The 13,700-nt window shown below is 41.0% G+C and overlaps 1 protein-coding gene across 2 annotated transcripts in view; it reads right to left on the bottom strand.

Moving 5' to 3' along the window:
- Positions 1-1,480: 1,480 nt before the first annotated feature.
- tut7 (terminal uridylyl transferase 7) overlaps positions 1,481-13,700 on the bottom strand; it is an 18,262-nt gene continuing 6,042 nt past the window's right edge. Inside the window, exons 7-29 of one of the 2 annotated variants that reach the window (XM_086030787.1) lie at positions 13,544-13,595; positions 13,362-13,431; positions 13,104-13,230; positions 12,906-13,025; positions 12,700-12,834; positions 11,178-11,355; positions 10,458-11,104; positions 9,384-9,534; positions 9,184-9,270; positions 8,974-9,074; positions 8,068-8,125; positions 7,873-7,976; positions 7,708-7,797; positions 7,518-7,631; positions 6,656-6,733; positions 6,405-6,582; positions 6,027-6,074; positions 5,842-5,933; positions 4,764-4,879; positions 4,477-4,673; positions 4,130-4,197; positions 3,387-3,447; positions 1,481-2,680 (exon numbers count right to left, since the gene is read on the bottom strand). In XM_086030787.1, coding sequence (XP_085886913.1) covers positions 2,622-2,680; positions 3,387-3,447; positions 4,130-4,197; positions 4,477-4,673; positions 4,764-4,879; positions 5,842-5,933; positions 6,027-6,074; positions 6,405-6,582; positions 6,656-6,733; positions 7,518-7,631; positions 7,708-7,797; positions 7,873-7,976; positions 8,068-8,125; positions 8,974-9,074; positions 9,184-9,270; positions 9,384-9,534; positions 10,458-11,104; positions 11,178-11,355; positions 12,700-12,834; positions 12,906-13,025; positions 13,104-13,230; positions 13,362-13,431; positions 13,544-13,595 — 2,931 coding nt within the window. In that variant the 3' untranslated portion in view covers positions 1,481-2,621. The remainder of the gene's footprint in view (positions 2,681-3,386; positions 3,448-4,129; positions 4,198-4,476; positions 4,674-4,763; positions 4,880-5,841; positions 5,934-6,026; positions 6,075-6,404; positions 6,583-6,655; positions 6,734-7,517; positions 7,632-7,707; positions 7,798-7,872; positions 7,977-8,067; positions 8,126-8,973; positions 9,075-9,183; positions 9,271-9,383; positions 9,535-10,457; positions 11,105-11,177; positions 11,356-12,699; positions 12,835-12,905; positions 13,026-13,103; positions 13,231-13,361; positions 13,432-13,543; positions 13,596-13,700) is intronic. The other variant, XM_086030788.1, reaches the window with a different exon arrangement.

Below are 13,700 nucleotides of genomic sequence, written 5' to 3'. Positions count from 1 at the left end.
ATTAGCGCTAGGGTTTCAAACTAGGGTTTTAAATTAGCGTTAGGGTTTCAAACTAGGGTTAGCGTTCCAACGTAGGGGCTCAAACTAGGGTTAGGGTTTCAAAGTAAGGTTTCAAACTAGATTTTGGGTTTCAAAGTAGGGTTTAAAACTAGGGTTAGCGTTTCAATCTAGATTTGGGGTTTCAGTAAGGTTTCAAACTAGGGTTAGCGTTCCAACGTAGGGTCTCAAACTAGGGTTAGGGTTTCAAAGTGGGGTTTCAAACTAGGGTTAGCGTTCCAACGTAGGGTCTCAAACTAGGGTTAGGGTTTCAAACTAGGGTTAGGGTTTCAAAGTAGGGTTTCAATCTAGATTTTGGGTTTCAAAGTAGGGTTTCAATCTCGATTTTGGGTTTCAAAGTAGGGTTTCAAACTAGGGTTAGGGTTTTTAAAGTATGGTTTCAATCTAGATTTTGGGTTTCAAAGTAGGGTTTCAAACTAGGGTTAGGGTTTTTAAAGTATGGTTTCAATCTAGATTTTGGGTTTCAAAGTAGGGTTTCAAACTAGGGTTAGCGTTTATAAGTAATGTTTCATACTAGGGTTAAGGGTTTTAAACTAGGGTTAGGGTTTCAAAGTAGGGTTTCAAACTAGGGTTAGCTTTCCAACATAGGGTCTCAAACTAGGGTTAGGGTTTCAAAGTAGGGTTTCAATCTAGATTTTGGGTTTCAAAGTAGGGTTTCAAACTAGGGTTAGCGTTCCAACGTAGGGTTTCAATCTCGATTTTGGGTTTCAAAGTAGGGTTTCAAACTAGGGTTAGCGTTCCAACGTAGGGTTTCAAACTAGGGTTAGGGTTTTTAAAGTATGGTTTCAATCTAGATTTTGGGTTTCAAAGTAGGGTTTCAAACTAGGGTTAGGGTTTTTAAAGTATGGTTTCAATCTAGATTTTGGGTTTCAAAGTAGGGTTTCAAACTAGGGTTAGGGTTTTTAAAGTATGGTTTCAATCTAGATTTTGGGTTTCAAAGTAGGGTTTCAAACTAGGATTAGCGTTCCAACGTAAGGTTTCAAACTAGGGTTAGGGTTTCAAGGTAGGGTTTCAATCTAGATTTTGGGTTTCAAAGTAGGGTTTCAAACTAGGGTTAGTGTTTATAAGTAATGTTTCATACTAGGGTTAAGGGTTTGAAACTAGGGTTAGGGTTTCAAAGTAGGGTTTCAAACTAGGGTTAGGGTTTCAAAGTAGGGTTTCAATCTAGATTTAGGGTTTCAAAGTAAGGTTTCAAACTCGGATTAGCGTTTCTAACTAGGGTTTCAAACTTGGTACGGGTTTCAAACCAGAACCGTATTTCACTGTTGGTAGTCAATATAATGCAAATGTTTTGTTTTTTTAAACAGAACTACTGAAATAAATTCAATTTCCACAACGTTAAAATGTTTTGCATTGCACCTGCCTATAAAAGCATTTGCAATCAAGATGAGTGTTCTGGAAGAAAAAACATGTCAGGAAACCGTTGGGATTTGGTTTGGATTTAATGACTAAAATGGACTGCAAAGCCGAACCTGGAAGGTCGAGCGGGCCTGCGAACGGCAAACTGAACATCAACCAGTCAAGTCCGACACGAAAAGAAACAGTACGGCTGTGATCTTCAAAAACAAACAATAGTTCACAATATCAACCACATTCTTTCATAAAATTCAAACTTACATCACAACCGCAATGAAGCTAGAGCGTCTATGAGTGACAAGCTGTTTTTGATTTTGATTTTTTTGTGTGTTTTTTAAACATCTAGCAGCAACAAAAACTGAGGGTCTGGACCCTCACAGTGCAGCTTCCAATGTGTGTCTCTCAACAAAATTGTACCTTTGAGTCACATAAATAGACTTCATTGATTACGTTTCTAAATTTTGGCCTTTAGCATTGTTGCATCCAGCTCGACCATTTTAATTAGCTTGTGATAGCTTGCTCCAAAGTGTGAGGGTGGTCGGGTCTGCGTGTTTTGTTTATAAAATAGGCGGACCAGCAGTCTCTTAAAATGAAACAATGATCCTAAAATATATACACATCTACACGCAGAGAAAGCTGCTTGTTAGCAACTTTTAAAGCAGACGGGGAAATGAGCTTGTGGGTATCAGTGCAAAGGACAAATCAAGTTTAAAACATTACAGGAATATAAATTAAAAAAAAGAAACGTGGCCAGGTAAAAGTTATGCTCGTTTCACCATTGAAACATCAATATAAATAGAGATAAAGAAATCAGCATGCTCATGGCAAACAGTACAAAATTAATAGAAATCAAAATTGCATGCTTTCGTAGGCCAGACCAAGATCTAGTTGGCGTACTATTTTGCCACTGAATTTGGTTTAAAAAAAACAACATCTGATTGACTGTCAAAGACATGGTGTATATATGATCCAACTTGTTAAAATGAAAATGTTAAAATGGGGAAGAAAAAGAAACAAAAAACTTTAAAACAAAACAAAACAAAAAAAGGCCCAAGATGGCTTCAAGTCAAGGCGTCCTGGCTTTGGCTTTGAAAAGGGCTCCTTGCTGTCGGGCCAACAGTCCCCTGTTCAGACTGACGGGGTTTCCGGGGCGGGTCGGCGTCTGCCTGGACACAAGTAGAACTTCAGCGGGTTCGTGCGGCCACTGGTCACTCCACCGGGCTCTTCCTGTGACTGGAGCGACCCAAATTGCGGGTCGCTAAACTGCCTGAACAACAAGCAGAGAACATTTCTTAAAAACCTTCTCGAGACCAGATAGCCGATGCGCCGTATGTCGCAGAGTTAATGGATTAGTTCTCAAGCTATTATTAATTCTTAAAATTGGGATATTTGAACTATGAAATATGGACAGTAGGTTTCCGCCTGACGGTCAATTGCATTTTCTCATGGAATGTCTATTTGTGACCCGCCATAAGCAAAATGAGTCTGAACTTGCTCCGAGATACGAGGTAATAATGGTTGAGTCGGTCAAACTTTGACCCCGTTCATCGACTAAAATATCGGCGATGTCCTGTGAAAAACACTTTACAAAATTTTGTCATTTTCACATTAATGCGATGTCTGTAACGCAGCAACACCCTTCACGTAAAAATAAGAAAAATTGAAAAAATAAGTGTTCTCTTTTTGATTATCGATTATTATTTGATTGGATGCCGGCTTACCATCATGGATTTAAACTGTAACGTCTGAAGCAAATTTGAGAGCAACAAGCAGACAACAGACTTGGTCTCATTCATCCTGAGTTTCTGCAGGGATTGAGCGAGGCTTAATATTGTGCAAATTGAATGAAATCTTTGATACTTGCCTAGCTTATGTCTCGCATGACAGGAGACAATTCAACATGCGAGTTCAGAGGCAGTTTTGTATGAAAAAATGTCAGTGTAATTCAGAATTTGAAATGGACAAAGTCATACCCGCTTGTGGACTTAGCGACACGTGTTGATGCCTTTTGTTCTCATCTTTTAACGGCGTACTCTGCAGAAGGGAAATTCAACACAAAACAATGTCCAAAAATGCGTGCATACTATTCACTGGCTACATTTTCATGGACGCATTTGTTCGGATTAAATATCTGATCAGATTAAAAACGCTTCGTGTACACACCCCGATCGGAATATTCTGACCCCGTCAAACCTATTCCGATCAAGATTTTATTCCAAACGAGAGAAGTAGTTTATGTCATGTTATATTGTTAATCCGATTGGCGTGCATGAAATTTCGCAACAAACCGTCTTTACCGTGCATGTCTGTGACGTCAGTATCCACGTTTCTGTTATTCCCAGAAGCCGAGTGAGCAAAAGACATGGCGGGCGCAAGACTTAAATTGTACATTTGCAGCTCCATTAGGAAGTGTGAACTCGACGTAACGAGAAAAATATGTGAAATACCGCCAACGTTTAAAGTAGAAATGAACGGAGTGATGTTTTGTTGACACCGAAGTCGCTATGGCTTCCTCTTCTTTTTGGTCAATCTGCACGTCAAAAACATTTGTTCTGATCAAAAGCATGAGGCGCGAACATGCTAGTCCTAATCGGATCAATATTTTTATTAGTGTCCATGAAAACAGTGCATACGATCATAATTTTAATCCGACTGATCGGATTAAAGAAATTTTGTCCATGTAAACATAGCCACTGACTTAAAATTAAAATCATACTTGTTTGTCTCTAAAATTCCTCAAGAGGCCTGATGAGGTCGAAGGGAAGTTTTCCATTTTCATGATTCCTGTGAGACAAGATGGAAAAAAGGTAAACGCTCTCCACTGGGACAATTTGGGGGTGTGGCTGTAGCTATCTAATATTTTTAGCGTAAAGTATTGTTACAAATAAAAATGAATTTTGTATTATTAAACACAATATTGTGCGTGTGAGTTACTGGTATTATTTTTGTCCACTTGTGGTCACCATCTTCATGTTCTACTGTAGTATCTGTGACTTTGAGTGTGTACTGTGTGCCATGAAAAAAAATTCAGGATCTCTTAAACAACAAAAAGATGCAACGAACCTGCGGGCGGGCCTCTGTAGAGTTGACAGTCCTTCTTGATGTGAGCGCTGGATCCACACAGGAAGCAGCAGCGCGGCTCCGGAGCGTCCCGCCACCGCCAGTGTTCACTTTTGTGTCTGGATGCCAGGTCCTCTCCCGTGTCCGCTCGCTCACGCATGCCGTCCAGCCTTCTCTCAGAGTCATGCCTGTGCCTGGACCTGCGCAACGCAAAAAACAAACGACCCCCCCAAAAAAAACACTTGTGTACCAGTTCTTTCACTTCCGAGCCGGTAACGAGCGACACTCACTTCCTGCGCATGGGGCAGTCTTTCATAAAGTGACCGATCTTGCCACAGATGCGGCAGCAGCGGTCGTTGGGAGCCACTTCTCCCTCGGTGAGGACTTGGGGGTCAAAAAAGTACTCCTGGGGAATGTGTGAAGACAACAAATTCAAGTTAGCACCTGGGCAAATCTATATATATATATAAATAACCGAAATGAACTAAAAATAAATGCAGTTTTATGTGTATATATGATATATATATATATATATATATATATATATATATATATATATATATATATATATATATATATGATATATATATAATATATATATATCATAATATATATATCATATATATATCATATATAATATATATATATAATATATACATATATATTATATATACATATATATATATATATATATATATATATATATATATATTCAATGTGCCTCCGCTAGTCCAAACACAGCAAAATCCACCGATTTATATCCAACTCAGGGGGCGGCCATTTTGTCACGTTCTGTTGACTAAAAATGACATCTCAAACTCACAATTGAGATATGTTCATCTTTATTCTAGTATTTTATTTATTCATTCATTATTTTTGCCTTTAAGACATTTCATAATTTTGCAAAAAAATCACAATGGGCGTCTTGGCTGAACAATCCTTTACCTGAGCAACTGTGATGTTATTTTTAGTCGACAGAAAGTGGCAAAATGGCCGAACCCAGCGATGGACAAAAACGGGTGGATTTTGCTCATGTTGCACATGTTGTTGCAATATTAATCAGAATACCATGTTTCAACTAGTGGGTCTACATAGAACTTAATATTGTAGACAAAACAACATTTGGGGGTTGACTTACCCTTTAAATTTGAAAACAATGAAAATGTCCTCCTAAGACTTTAACAAGGATTATCACCAAAGTGAAAAAGCTGATCGAGGACAAATGGTTAGGAATGCAGCCTGTGACCAAAGTGGCCTGGTAACAGGATAAGTGCATGTCCAACTACATCGCTTTCATATTTTGCTGTCTATCATACGGCGATACCAGCACATGTTGAAGACTACAAGATTGAAATGGCAAATACCAACCATCTGACGGGGGTACTCAGGAGGAAACGCCTTCACGGGGGTGCCAAACACAGTTCTGCCATTGATGAAAGCCTTCATGATGAAATTGGTCACTGCATTCATGGATATAAAGAACAATAGTTACAGAAGAGACATATTTGAGAGACAACATCAACAAAACATAAAAATCAGTGAAAGGACCTTACTTTTCCTGGACAGCCCGGCACCAAGATTGTGATTGAGGTCAAACGGATCTGCAGTGCAAAAAGAGTCGATGGTCAACAAAGCACCAAATTCAACTTGACAGCTAAGCTCAATGACATATTCTTCTATTATATTCAAAATATGTAGTAGAGTACTAATGCAAAAAGATCATTTGCCTTTAGGAATAAAAAATGTTTGGGAATTGCAAAGAAAGACAATGGAAACATTTTTTTTTTAATCTTACATAGTTCTTCCTGTACCTTGTAGGAGAAATATCAAGTCGGATAAATTTGACGCATTTGAAAGGCTGTTGAATGACGTGAAATTGTGCTGTTGAAGTCAAATCCGCACTCCTGCCGACTTCTGCGGCACCTACTGACCTTCGATGACGATGTATTTGGACGTCCACTGCTTGTTAAAGGTGGTGAGACGGGCTTTCTGACGCGTGCACACCACATGCTCCTTAAAGTCAAAGTCCTCCGTGTAGAAGCGAAGGAGGCCGAGCCACAGTTCCCCCACCGTCTCTGTGTTCTTCCCGTACTGTGGCCACCGACTGGGCTGCGGGTCCAGCAACAATGAGTAGTTAGCGGGGTACAACGTGGACACGAGCAAGTGTACACAGGATACTGACCAGTGTTTTTAAGTCGTCAAAGAAATACACATTCCAGCCATCAGCTAAGACCTCGGGCTTCTTGTCACCGTCATAAAGCTGCAAAAACAAAAAGGTTGAGTTTTTCCAAGTTATGAGACACTGCTCGGATGGGTTTTTTTTTTCTTTTTGGGGTCTTGAGTTGCGAGCAAAAACCCCAGTTACGAGCGTTAGCTATGGTGGCAGTCAGTGAACAGGGCTTGCTTCAAACTGTTTATTGGAGCTCCCTGTTGAAGTTTACAGTAAAAGTTAATATAAAACAAAGAATTTCAGGTTGTGGATTCAACCAAACCATATCAAGTTTGGATTATAAAAGTGTGATAGCTTCATGCTAATTTGTTTAGCAAAAGTTTCAAGTGCGGGCCAGGGTTATAGTTCTGAATTTTTCATCACACTTAGCTTTTATTTTGCCTTTTTTTTTTTTTATTTTAGTTTTAACTAGTAGTTTTTAGAGCGTGGTAGTGAGTTTTTACCATTTGAAAATTGCTTTGTTTTACTTAAGTTATTCTTTTTTTTTTTTTTTTAAATATTAACAGAATATGTGTGCTGTTTAAGATAATAAAAAAATGTCACAATGCGTATTGTGTAATAAAGTAAACTACAATTCCCAAATGACTGTTTGATCTCCTGTACGGCCGGACTGTAACCATATATTACTATATTTAAAAAATATATTATTATACTAATATCTAAATTAAACCCTGAAGGCTCATTTATGAAATTAATTGGAAAATACAAAAACAAAAGAAATGTTCACTGCGGGTATAATTTTAGCAGGAATGCAAAACGCAACCACGAACGAATAAGACACTCATTTGTCATTCAGAATTCTGCTCAAATGTACCTCCTGTAGCACCGGTATAAGAGGTGGATCCCTCTGCTGCAGGAAGAAGAGAACCATGAGGGTGTAGGCGTAAGACGAGAGACTGCCACGCGAAGCATCCCCAATGTCACAAATCTGGAATCAAACGCCATCACAATTAGGCAAACGTGGCAACATTTCAATGGCGGCTCGTAGTCTGTCGCACACAGACCTTTGCAAACACTTTCATGACATAACAGAGGATCTTCACTCTCCTGTCAATGGCGGCGTATAACGCTAGCAGCCGCGTGTTGTGCAGAGCCTGTGGGTGAAACCAAACCTCGAATTGCGTGCAATTGACACTCTAGTAGGAAACAAAATGCTGTGAAGTTCCTACCAGTCTATTGTAAAGGCTTATGTCTCCCTCCAGACCGGTGCGGACATGGTAGAACTTCACAATGGGGACTTTGGCAGTCGTAATTGGCAGGATGTTCCTCAAATCTTTGAGGACAGAGTAGACGATGAGACACACAAAAAAAAAAACCAACAACAACAACACGTACAACTTGAACGAGGGTCAAATGCTTCTCACCGGGGTGTTTCCTCAGAAGCTTTGCAAGACGCTCAATTATATTGATGCAGTCAACATCCTGAGGAGACAAATTTGAAGCAAAGTAATTGTTTTGTATCGGAGATTCTAGTACGGGTGACGATCCCATAACACAGTAACATCAAAACATCTGAGTCATCTCTGTGATGGAAGGCATATTTACTCAAAGTAAAATATAGCACAGTCATTTTAAAGTGGAAATCAACCCAAACATATTTTTTTCAAGAATATGTTCCCAGCAGAGCACTAGTTGAATGAAACGTGAATGAAATCTGATTAATATTGCGATGGGGAATATGAGTTAAGCAGTAAAATCCACACGCTTTTAGCCATCTCAGGGGGCGGCCATTTTGTCACCTCTGTCGACTGAAAATGACACCATAGTTGTTCAGGGCTCAGGTAACAACCAGTTACGGCCTAGTTTCAGAAAACGGGTAAGCCGTGATTGGTCGTTACCTGAGCCCTGAGCAGTTGTGATGTCATTTTCAGTCGACAGAAGTGACAAAATGGCCGCCCCCTCAAATGGCTAAAAAGGGGTGGATTAACTCTTATTCCACAAATGCAATATTTATCAGAATGCCTTGTTTCAACTAGTGGGCTTGCAAAGAACATATGCTTGAAAAAAATGTTACGTTGACTTCCCCTTTAAGTACATTTCATGGGATTTAGCATGGAACAAAATTCATTTTAGTTGTTACTCTTTCCAGTTTGTAATGAACAAAAAGGGCCTAGTGTCGCTAATTTCAAACACAAAAATTCTTTGTTTATATTATTTTCAGTGACAATTATGGTCACTATAATCATTTTCAAATTTTCAGACCGTTTCACCTACGCCACTCACACTCTTTTCCAAGCACACCATGTAAATATGACAATAAGATGGCATACATCGATGTTGTCCTGGCCCTCTCGCACCATACAGATGTCGAGGTCACTCTGCCTGAAGCCAAAACCATTTTTGGAAGAGCCAAACAGCTGCAGCCGTGCACCTGCCGGCAAAATCAAGGCAGAAATAAATGAAGTCATCCCGCTACGACAGGTTTAAAAAGTACATCGCTGAAATTTAAGGATAAAAATACTGATGGTGGTTTACTTCACCAGGGAACTGTCGCCTGACAAAGGTCTCGAGATCTTGCAGGATGCACTCTCTGACGGCCACTTCCAAGTCATCCGGGGCAAAGTCCACTGGACAGGAGCACACGTCACACTTCTAGCTTCAACTAACTGAAAGCGTATTATCTAAAAATAATACTATCGACACTGAGAGGAGCAACTGGTTGTGGCGAGTTTGCACTCACCAAAACACTGCTCACAGACTTGGTCAAGCACAATGAGAAAGTCCGCTGTCATTGGGGGCAAAGGCTGCAGCTCCACCTTCTTGAAATCCTCTGGACAATCTTTCTTCAAGTGGCCATCGCGCTTGCACAAGCTGCACACAACCATGTGTGACTGGGACGGATGAGAGGGAAATATTAGTCATTTGGGACCTTCTCACAATGTTTGTCAACAATAGGTGTCAGGGCACTTCTGGGTGGCAGAATGGGAATAACCAACACTGACCTGTCCTGAACTATAAATAACCCCAAAAAATTGTTTTGGGGGGGTTGCGCCGCAAGATATGCCCCAAAAGGTACATTTTTTCCAATTTCCTTAAATCAAATATCAAAATTAAACAGCATGACTTGCCCTGTAAATTGTGACGACAAAAATGTTAGCTTGTCAGAACATCTTAACTTTATCGGAGGTTAATGAGAGGCACTTGAAATGGTGGCGAATGTGTGCTGCCTCCCAATTAACACGAGTTCAAATGTGATTGGTTCCAAGAATGTAGCCGCATTTCTGTTTTAAGAGGATGTGTACACTTGCACAACCACATTATCTGATTCATTTTTTACTTCCACTCTTGATTTTTTTTTCACAGGTTACAATTGTGTAAAATGCTATAAAATTACATCTTGGTCTTTTCCTTCCTTTCTTTTTTTTTAATATCACAATAACCTGCCATTTGAATGACTTTCCATCCACTGTATGTCTGAATTTCTGATACATTTATTATTGAATCAGCATACCTGGAAAGTAAACTACAGCTGAGGTTCAGTCTCCCTTGAGGGAAGTTACTGTGCGCAACATCTTTTTGACACTTTTTGACACAAGGCAAAAATCATAATTCATGCCATTTCTCTTGTTTTCTCACTCACACTGCCACTGTGAAATAACACCGAAGGCTTTGTTTACTAGTGGAAAGCTTTGTCTTCTCCCACCCGGATGTTTTTTTTCCCCTCACCTCTATTTGTACATTTAAAGGTGTTTGTACAAATAACCTATGATGATAATGATGATGATAATAATAATAATAATAATAATAGACCTACCTTTCCTCTGGTGAAAGCATGCTTGCTGAATTGATACGACCTTGTGGCCTGCATGTGGTTTTTATTTTCTGGGAGCTCATTTTCAACAGTGTCCAGTAAGCATGGAGGTGAGGCGACAGCAGGCGCCAGCTCTTCCTCCTCTTCATCATTTGAACCAGGTGTGTCCAAATCCGGCGGTTCCTCATCAGACAAAAGCTCCTCCCCCGAGATCTCGTCCACAGGGAAAATCTCCTCATCCTCCGTGGTGAAGCTGTCCAAGTGACGCCTGCCGCCGTGCGCCTCGGCGTCTTCGTCCTCGTCTTCCTCGGAGAAGCTGCTTTTCCCCAAGTCGGCCTTTTCCTTCTCCCCTTCGGAGTCGCTGCCTTCCTCAATTTCCTCCTCTTCCTCAATGATGCAATCAGAGTCTTCGGGGCCATTTTCTTCACATTTACTTTGGGACTGAATGCTCAGCTGACTTAGCTCTGAGAGGCCCACCTTGTCCTCACACGACTCTTTTGCGCATGGAGCCGCCATCTTGTGATTGGCTGCCGGCATGTTGAAGGGCAGCGCGAAGTACTTGTATGTTGTTTTGAGGCAATGGATGATGTAGTCATACATTTGCTGGCTGTTAACAGAGCGCGCCACGTTCCTCTTGACAGCGAAAGGGTCTGCAACCGACAGACATAGACGTGAGTGTTCGGCGCTCGCACCTACGCGATCAAATTCCAGCATCCTGCTTACCTTCCACGGCTATGCGCTTCTTGGGCCAGTCTTTTACCTCCCGGGAGAGGACAGCACTGGTGCGCACGCTGACAACGTTGTCGGCCATGTTGAACTCCAGGGAATAGAAGCGGAGCATTTCCACCCAGAGGAAGCCGATCTCCACGGGGGGGCGAGGACTCTGGAAAACCAGTGGAACCTAAAAGATAAACACATGAGCAAGTTTCATTTTCAGAAGAAAGTCATGTTGAATTGTGTCAAACGAAAGCTTCATACAGGGGGTCCGCCGTTTACATGCTAATGTCTTACAATGCGGACATTTCCTTGGGATTTTGAGGTTTTGTTCCGTGCAAACTTGATGAAATTGATGAACCCAAAAATAACAACTCGTACTGTATATCTTCTGTCGGATAGAGGATAGTGGTGCAATTGAACTGTGCAGTGACTATGGTGAAACACAAAATATGAATGGAGCGAATGCCTATTTGCTGGTCACTGATTGTTCTGTCGGACCTATCCTTACCTATTCACAGCTCTCTGTGCCTTTCCGTGCGCCTTCCGCAACACCCTAAGATGGTGTCAAGGCCCTCGCAAATAGGAAAGTGGTAACTGCTGTCAACAAAGTAGGGCTGCTTGATTATGGAAAAACATTTAACCACGATTGTTTTGCTAACATTTAAATCACGATTTTTTTAGTACAAAACAAGAAAATGTCTTAACGTAAAAAAATATGAGGACAAATGAATGTCTTTGAGACTATGTAAGTTCCTTTTGGACCAAACAAAATGGATCAAATTAGTTATTATAAAATAAAAAAAATGTGCAAATGTATAAATTCAAGTATAATTTCTTTGTGTAAACACACATTGCCTTGGATATAAATGCATATTAATAATCGTGTTTTTACGGTTATGCACAATTTTGTAATCGTGGAGTCTAATAATCGCGATTGTGATTGAATTTCAATTCATTGCACAGCCCTACCAGAAAGTATGTTGAAGTGATACATTACACCTAAAATCTTTTGTTGGGAAGGAGCTCAATTTAGCCTGGGTTGTTAGTGGGACATTAAGAGCGTTGGCCACACGTGATTTTGCGCTGCTGAGTGACTTTTAAAAATCGGAAGCTTACAAATGACAGAGGTCTCATTATGACAACTGATGTCCTTAACAGATCCAATGTCAAATATGTCCACTTTTTTGTATGGGTAATGCTATAAAATGAAGTTTGAAATTCGTTTTTGGTGGGTCATAGTTTGCGGTATATTTACTCACAGAATAAATCAACTGCAAATCAATGCTGTATGATGCATCTTGTGGGACACAATTGAATACAAAATAAAATTTGATCTTGATAATTCTGTTGAGCCGCTGGCAGTGTGCGATTCATAAATTTAACATCATTCACAGTCGTCCTGTGAATTGATTGGTAGCCAGTGCCAAAGGTGTTGTGTGTGTCTTTCGCCCAAAGTCAATTGGGATAACGCTGATCAGGAAAGTCGAGTAGCAATGGACAGATGGGGTAATTCTATTGTGACTGTTACCTTCCCCTTCATGCACGCAGCCCCTGGTGACTGCGGTGCGTCTTTGGCGGAGGAGGTGCAAGTCCAGTGCAAGTGCCCACCCTCGACACACGTGAGGTTGAAGTCTGAAAGCTTGCCCGACGAAAAGGTCTTGATCTAAAAACGGAACAGACCGCCGTTACCGTCAAATGTGAAAAGCGAATCTGGCACAAAAATGAGCCACAAACCGCTTGGTTCAGATACGTCGGCAAGATGGGCTCTTTGCGCTGTTGTAAAAAGTAGATGGCCATGAGTGCAAAGACATACGGGGGTAGCCCACCCTCCTCCGCATGGTCGATTTGACAGATCTACAGGAAATACAAAATCAAGACATGTATCATTCAGCCCTCTTGTGTTGCAAAGAGATCATTGGTGAGGACCATTACCTTAGCCCAACGTCGAAGTCCAAGAACCAGCGGTGGGAGGACATTCTCCTGCTTGGCTAGGGAAGCTAGATAAGAGGTGGTTTGGAAGGCATTTTCATTCCCCGCGCTCACTTTGCAGATGAGACCACTGGGATGGGAGGGGAAACAATTGGTTGCATGACATTGCTTTGAGCTATTGTCTCATTTTCCTGTTGTAGTTCATGGCAAAGTGGTGAAAGTCAGACAGTTGGTGACTCAACAGCTGGCAGGGCTACGCACCTCTTCTTCTCCGTGCAGATGACGACGGGCACACGGGCATGAAAATCAGCCTCCAGATCCACAAAAAGAGCTGCGGAGAGACAAACAAATTCCCGTCAATGCAATAAACCACACGCGACATTTTTGGCCCTCCCAAAAACATTCTTTTGGTTGTCAAACAGAGAAAAAAAAAAGTGACTCACGGCTCGCAGCGAGACACTCCTTGACCGACAACAAGACATCTGGCTGATGCATCTGTGAATACATTCCATTTCAAAGCCTTTACACAACATAGATATAATATAAAAAGAGAGCATGTGAATATGGCGCATTCCGCAAATGCCACATTCTCGGGTGCAC

The sequence above is a fragment of the Filicampus tigris genome, chromosome 5, assembly GCF_054856515.1.
Source record: "Filicampus tigris isolate MCC_2025a chromosome 5, RoL_Ftig_1.0, whole genome shotgun sequence".
NCBI classification, from domain to species: Eukaryota; Metazoa; Chordata; class Actinopteri; order Syngnathiformes; family Syngnathidae; genus Filicampus; species Filicampus tigris.
The sequence above is the reverse complement of the archived record's forward strand: the minus strand, read 5'-3'. Positions and strand labels throughout refer to the sequence as shown.